The sequence below is a fragment of the Anomaloglossus baeobatrachus genome, chromosome 5 (assembly GCF_048569485.1).
Source record: "Anomaloglossus baeobatrachus isolate aAnoBae1 chromosome 5, aAnoBae1.hap1, whole genome shotgun sequence".
NCBI lineage: Eukaryota > Metazoa > Chordata > Amphibia > Anura > Aromobatidae > Anomaloglossus > Anomaloglossus baeobatrachus.
In genome coordinates this window covers 83,189,159-83,197,083 of record NC_134357.1, presented here as the reverse complement: position 1 = coordinate 83,197,083, position 7,925 = coordinate 83,189,159, and the positions used below count along the sequence as shown (strand labels likewise).

General features: G+C 45.9%; 1 protein-coding gene across 1 annotated transcript in view; it reads right to left on the bottom strand.

The window, feature by feature from the left end:
• Positions 1-1,051: 1,051 nt before the first annotated feature.
• The window catches only part of TMEM52B (transmembrane protein 52B), a 45,603-nt gene continuing 38,729 nt past the window's right edge, over positions 1,052-7,925 (bottom strand). The window contains exon 6 of the mRNA XM_075352328.1: positions 1,052-1,626. Coding sequence (XP_075208443.1) covers positions 1,418-1,626 — 209 coding nt within the window. The 3' untranslated portion in view covers positions 1,052-1,417. The remainder of the gene's footprint in view (positions 1,627-7,925) is intronic.

Here is a 7,925-nt window from a genome sequence, read left to right as displayed (position 1 = left end):
ACACAGTGAAAAAATCCTTTATTTGAAATAAAAAACAATAACAAATTCCCTCGTTCACCAATTTATTATGCCCCAAATACCCATCCATGTCCGGCGTAATCCACGGAGGTCCAGCGTCGCTTCCAGCTCTGCTACATGAAGGTGACAGGAGCTGCAGAAGAACACCGCCGCTCCTGTCAGCTCCATGCAGCAACTGAGATGAGTAGCGTGATCAGCGATGATGTCACTCAGGTAACTCGCGGCCACTGCTGGATCCTCCAACTGTGAAAGCAAGTCGCCCAAGTGACAGCGATGAAGTCACAGGTGAGTTGTGGTCTCGGGTGGAGGACTCCAGCTAGCCGTGGGTAACCTGAGTGACAGCAGCGCTAATCGCGCTGCTCACTTCAGTCACTCAGGGGATTAGCGGTCACCGGTGAGTCCTTCACGGGTGACCGCTAATCAGTACGCGACACAGACAGAGCCGCGGTATGAGGATGAAGTCGGGTGAAGTTCACCTGAGTTCATTCTCATCGTGCAACTCTGTCTGCTGTCAGCCGACATGTATCAAACGACATTTTACCACACACACGGACATTTCACATGGACATTTCATGTACACATACACTGACTTTCCACACGTGCACACAGATAGCATACGCCATCACACGAATGTCATACGTACTGGAGAAACGCCCCAAAAAAAACGGAACACTGACCCGAAAAACAGACCGTGTCACACGTACGTTTTTTATGCGGAAGTGTGTTTTTGGCCTAAAACACAGTCCCGCGATAGTGCCACTGCGCATGCGCGAGACTTCAGGAGCACTGCAGAACATGGGGGCAGCAGCCTCATCTCTGTAAATGAACACTGGGGGATGGCGAACAGCGGCTGGAGGGGGGATAACGGACAAAATGCAGACCGCCCACCGGGCCAGCAGACTTCATTACCATAGCAAAAGGTAATATTTTATAAAGTTGTTATTTAGGACTGAAATGGGGGCCAGTAGCAAGATGAACCTTTCTAGAATGCAGCCCAGGAGCTGCATAAGGGAATTCTTTTAGTTTAATAGCGAAAATTCTGGTGTCAGGTTCCCGTTAAAGGATCGATATTAACTTTTAGGATTGATACCCCAATAGGTGGCGCCAGAGTTCCTCTCTGAAAAGGCTATTTGCAGTGTTATAAAATGTAGAATATTTCTTCAGGATCTTGCTCATTCATTGTAAAAAAAGCAAATATTCTGTTGTTACCTGGACTGTCAACAAGCTGATATTGACAAATCTGTTAAAAAGAAAGGTAATAAAGATTTACTACAAATAAATGGAAATAAACTAAAGTGGCATAGGCAATCTGATCAATCTTCACATTATACATTTTCTGATTCTGGTGTGTGACTTGGCACTTGCAATATCATAGTTGTATTTATGCATTGTCCATTTTTTATGGTATAGGAATTTCATTCCTTTCTTCAGGAACAGGGGCAAGAGGGGTTAGTTTGCTCCGAGCAACGGTGAATCTACTCATGTGCAGGGCTTCCTCATAACATGGAGGGGTCTCTGGTCCGGTATAAGGAAACTGAGGTGGAGGTACATGGGTGTGAGACACTGCAAATATTCTCCGAGCGGCTGGACCGAACACGGACTGAAGAGCTGGGAAAAGAAGAACAGAGTATCAAATCAGGAATTTAAAGGGAATATCTCAGAAAATGTTATAATATACGATGCATACGTTAATAGAATAGGGTATGTTAGGCCTGATTAGGCTAGTGTACTTACTGTGAAATTCCATGTCAGAATGACTGTATAATCCTTTTTTTAGGCTATATTCCCACAATCAGTTTTTGGTGAGTTTTTAATGCTGCATATTTTCGCTGCTTCTGAACAAAGCATCTTACTATTCCAGCAAAGTGAATGAGATTTATAGAAATCTCCTGCCCACGGAGCTTTTTATTTAGCGTAAACTGACCTGAGGTCTGTGTTTCAAATCTGTACCATGTCAATTTCTCTTGCAGGTATACAGAGTTTTCTGTGCAGATTTTCTCCATAAACTTCCATTAAATGCAGAAAATCTCTGAAGGTAAAAAAAAACACACATTCTTGGCGGAAACGCATAAAAAATTAAACGTTAAAGAAATGCACTCAAAAATGCCATAAAAAAATGGAAGTAACCTAATTTATATAGCAGGTGCAAAAATGGTGCCGAAATCCTGCAGTATCAAAAACTCACCAAAAGCTCATTGTGGGAATGTAGCCTAAATGTTTCCCCAACATAGTGATGAAATATCAGGAGGGAAAAGTTTCAAAATTGATTATACAGCCATTCTGCGATAGATTTGATTTTCTAAGTAAGTACACCTGCCTAAATGGGTCTAAGTGATTTATTTAATAATATATACAGTTTGTATTATGAAATCTGGTGACAGTTAATCTGCAAAAAAGAATATCAGATATACTCGAGTATAAGCTGAGACACCTAATTTTACCACAAAAAACTGGGAAAACTTATTAACTCGAGTATAACCCAATGGTGGGAAATGCAGCAGCTACTGGAAAATTTAAAAAATAAAAATAGATGCTAATAAGATGTAATGTGCCCCATCTTTGTCCCCTGTTGTAATTTGACCTATCCTTGCCTCCTGTAGTAATGTGCCCCATCTTTGTAACCCCTTGTAGTGATATGCACCATCCTTGTCTCTTGTAGTAATGTGCCCCATCTTTGTAACCCCTTGTAGTGATATGCCCCATCCTTGTCTCTTGTAGTAATGTGGCCCATCCTTGTCTCCTCTAGTAATGTGCCCATCTTTGTGCCCTATAGTAATGTGCCCATCCTTTAATAATGTCATCCTACTTGTTCCCTATTATACTGTTGGTCACATACACAGAAAAAAATGTATTCTCACCTGTCCTCCATGCCTACAGTGTCCTCTCACCTACTTTTTGCGGACTGCGGACACATAGACCCCTCCAATAATTGCAGCTGGTACACGGGGCTGCCACTGTTGGTATGGCTTACTTCAGTTGAATGCTTTGCGGCGCCGCAACAACTTAAGTAAAGCGCTGACGACAACGACGGCCCTGTGTACCAGCCGCGATCATAGGAGGGGTCTATGTGCCTGCAGTCCACAAGAAGCAGGTAAGAGGACACCGCAGCAATGGAGGACTGGTGAGAATAATTTTTTGTGGGACCCTCACTCAAGTAAGCCGAGGGGAGTGTTTTCAGCATAAAAAAACAAGCTGAAAAACTCAGCTTATACTCGAGAAAATATATGGTCAATCATTCATCTGGTCACAATCAGTGGAACTAGCATCTCTGCTTCTTTGTTTAAATAGAAGTTACTGACAAAAGAAAAACTATATAGATTTCTATTTAAGGTTATGAAGAAATGAAGCCAGGCAATTTTAAGACATAAGAACATGAGAAAATAACTGAATTACTGAGCCATTACTTATGTGGCCTTACTGATCTTATCTTTATGAAATTCAATTCCATACCAGTAAATTTCATTCAAATGAGGATTGAGATTCTTTAAGCCCACATTCCCATGGAAAGTATTTATTACAGACCTCTGGCAGTATTTAGCACTGCAGATATGATAGCAAGAAAGGTTAAATGTGCATAGCAAACTGTAAAATTAAAACCACTATCAGCAGCAGAATTTGACGTTCTGCAGATCTGTAACTCAATTTACGTTGTGAATATATTTTGCAGCACGTACATAAGATTTTTTAACGTCTCATATACTTACCTGTCACTGTAAGGCCTCCTTCAAACATCCGTTCATTTAAATGAATGGGCTTGCGCACACCTTCATGTTATGATACGGACTGTGTGTTCGTGTGGAACACATGCTTATCCGTGTGCTTCACACGGTGACATGTCCGTTTTCTGCCGGCAGCATGGGTGTCACACGGACCAGATACTGATGTGATCTATGTGAAATCAGTGTGACACGTACTGGAGAAAACACCTGTCCCGTAAAAAAAAATAATTTTTATACTTACCCCCTGTCTCCGACCCTGCTGTTACTTCCTGGACTGCTCATTATGCTCATGCATATTCACTGCACTGACCGAGGACCCAGACGTAACAGCAGCACTGGTGACAGGTAAGTATACAATTTCATGCTGTCCGTGTGCTATCCAGATGCCACACGAACAGCACATGGAGAACATATGTGCCACCCCAGAGGCTTCAGTCGCCAAAGAGGTACTTCACCTCAGCCAGAGGTGTGGTATTCAATCCCTGGGTAAGGAAGAGGTCATCCACCGGTTCACACAAAACACAGAACCACTCATTTAGCAAAACGCCACCGAGTCAGGGTTAGTGTGGCGCCCCTGAGGTTTTAGTCGCTACAGGGTACTGCAACTCACCAGAGGTGCAGTATTCATCTCGGGTAAGGAGGAGGTCATTGCCAGTAAACCACAATCCACCAACACACATAGCTAGCTGCCGTCTCACCACGACTGGGTTAGGGTAGGGTCATTTAAGATGGTCACCACAACATCTACGGGCTCCCACCCACTAGCTGAGGAACCCGGGGGGTGGAGCGACGGATTAGAGGAGGATGGTGACATACACACTCAGACAGTTGAGAAACCACTGGGAGCCAAGTGAGACATAGGAGTACACGGTCGCTGAGGGAAGAGCTGCGCCATAGCTCCCTCAGGACGGGATGCACATAGACCAGGGTGCGGAGCCAAAGGCTGGTGGGCACTTCAAGTCCCACCAGCAGAATCCACCAGGCAGAGGATTTCAACTCTTCTGGTCCACACACAGATCCCGGGGCAAAGCAGCATATAGATCCAGGAGTTGTAACCAACGGGCGGCACCAGCAACGGACTCGCGCTACCTACTATACAGGATAGGAAAAGTACCACTCCCAGGACTTGGGTCCCTATGTAGCTTCAAGCCACAAGGACTCACACAACACAGCGCAGGGAGGAAGGACTCAATGAAACAAACACTAGTTCTGACGTTCAAACTATCTGGGATCGGCTGTGGTCCATCACAGCGGAGTCCGGCAGTCCAAATGGGGGAGCAACTTGGTAAGTAAAGAACTTAAACTGCAACTGCTGTGTCGTCGGATCCATCCTGCGCCGTGCGCTCCCTTGTTTGAGTGGACTACTACTCCCAACATCCTTCCTGGGACCTGTGCTCTGCCTGTGGAGAGCTGTACCATCTGAGCTGCGTTATCATCCGCACCAGAGAGAAGACATCCTGCAGCGGCGGCTCCAATTATAGCCGCACACCACAGGTGGCGTCACGAAGACATACTCCACATCCCCAATCCCCCCATTTATTGACACCGCTGGGGTCACAGAACTGGGCCAGGCCACTGTGACATCCCAAACCCCTCTCCTACACCGGCCCGGTGACGAGTGTACCCCCAAGACCCCATGAGCGCGTCATTAAGGCTTGGTGTCACTAAAGCTATGTATAGCCATCACTGGTGGCGGCACCTCCCAACCCCTAATCCGACCTAGCCTGGGGGTGGAGTTAGGTTAGTTAGTGGGAGCAGATTGTAGAAAGTGGAGAGTCGAGAAGGAGCAGTGGAGGAGTAAAGACCTGTGGTCTGGAGCTGGTGCAGCTCGACCCAGGCACAAGGAGGTCCCATCCCGCAGTGTCGGCTATCACTGGCCGAGTACCACAGGTGGCGTCACGAAAAAACTACTACCTCATCATCCCTTGTAAATAACCCCATCTTTATTAATGACACTACCCGGGTCATGGAGCTGGGCCCCACCATCGCAGCATCCCAGATAACGTGGTTGGCTCGGTAACGAGTGCTCCCAGGCCCCGGTGGGCGCATCACATACACATGGACACACAGACAAACATACTAACCTGCCTCATGGACTGTCACACACGTGCATTAAATGCACGGACATGTGAAAGAGGCCTAAAACAGCAGATTTTCAAAACGTGAATATGCCATGTAAAATCTGCTGTTTTTGCACTGTGGGAACTTAGCCTAACAGATTGCATTTTTGCCTGAAAATGTGCTGTAAATTATATTTATGCTGCTGATATGGCCATGTTTAGGTTATATTTATATTAAAAGTAGAAATATTTTGCTAAATGTTCTAATTCATTGATCAGGACGTGCAAGCCTGGAGCACAAGACAAGATGAAGCAAGTGGTGGGACTGTAGACAGGTTATGAGAATGCAACAGTGCAGTAAAGGTGACTCAGTGGTGACTTAAAAGGTTTTTTTTACACAAATAAAGAAAAATTGACCGTTATATTAGATCAGGGAACAGCAAAAGTAACAATTATAAAACAAATCATTTATCAGTAAGAGATGTACAAAATACAAATGCAATATTATTACACTTGGTTACTTATAACACTAAATAACCGGTGCCATAACATTATCTTAGCCCTAGTCTGTCTGTCAGGGAGGCGTCAGTGTCAGGTCTTCTGTCACTATCCAAATTATCACTGTAGATAACAGTCTAACAACACACAGGCCCCACAGCTATGGCACATCTTGCAAGGCCAATTTTAGTGAGTAACCTTCCTCACTTAGTACTGTGCATCTGGACAGGAAGCAATTCTTAGTACGGAACCCCATCACTTACAATGGAATGGACAAATCAGGAGAGGTATGGACCCTGCAAACCACAGGTCCCTTTTCAGACTATAAAGGGAACCTGTCATCAGAAATTTTGCTTGAAACCTAAAAGTTTCCCCCTCTGCAGCTCCTGGGCTGCATTCTAGCAATGTTCCTGTACTTTTTTGTGGCCCCTTTTAAACCAAATTAAATACTTTATAAACTTGTACTTTTTGCTATGTAAATTTTGTAAATCGTCCATGGGGGCGGGGTCTCTGCTGACCGTTGCTGTTCCTCCAGCAGATTTATGCCGCCCCCCAACGCTGATTTTCATATCTCAGGACACCGCCCCTGGGCGCCCGTGGTCCCGCACATGCGCTGTGCGACTGTAGCGGGACTGTGCACCGTGTGCACGTGTGACCGCTGGTGACATTTTGCGCAGCCACGAGGTTATGGGCGGCGCTGTGAGTGTAATCAGCAAGTGCCGCCCATAACCTCGTGACCGCACTTTCCCCTCTTCCTCCAGCGTTCTGCGCAAGCGCTTGCTGGCCAGATGACCCGACGTCACCTCTTTCCCATCTTGCCCTGCTGCAGGGTAAGATGGAAAGGAGGTGACGTCGGGTCATTTGGCCGGCGAGCGCTTGCGCAGAATGCTGGAGGCAGTGGGGGAAAGCGCGTCCACGAGATTATGGGCGGGCACTTGCGATGCAATCACAGCGCCGCCCATAATCTCGTGCTTGTGACACACGCCACCAGCGATCCTGGCGTGGGCGGCACCTCGGGCGCAGTGGGCGGCATCCTGATGGATGAAATGGAGCGTGGGGGGACGGCGTCAATGTGCTGGAGGAACAGCAACGGTCAGCAGAGAGCCCGCCCCCATGGACGATTTACAAAATTTACATAGCAAAAGGTACAAGTTTATAAAGTATTTAATTTGGTTTAAAAGGGGCCACACAAAGTACAGGAACCTTGCTAGAATGCAGCCCAGGAGCTGCAGAGGGGGAAACTTTTAGGTTTCAAGCTAAATTTCTGATGACAGGTTCCCTATAAGTAGCCCTAAATTTGACCTGATTTGACCCTCCCTGAATGCAGAGGTTGCACCCTAAGATTACACGATAGCGCCCACACTCAACGTCGACTGACCCTGAGTTTCTTTAACTGCGCCCTCAACTATAAACAAAGTGTAACACAAAACAAAAATAACCATAAAGGAAGTGTATACAACTAGAGGGTAAGACACAGGGCTAAGAACGTGTTCACACCATCATACAGGGAAGATGAAGGAAAATGGAAGAAACCCAATAGACTACGGGTTACATGGAAATCCCCCCAAATACAACACATAACAAATGGGAAGAATGCTGGGTAAGGAAACTCACAAACCAACCCTAGAGA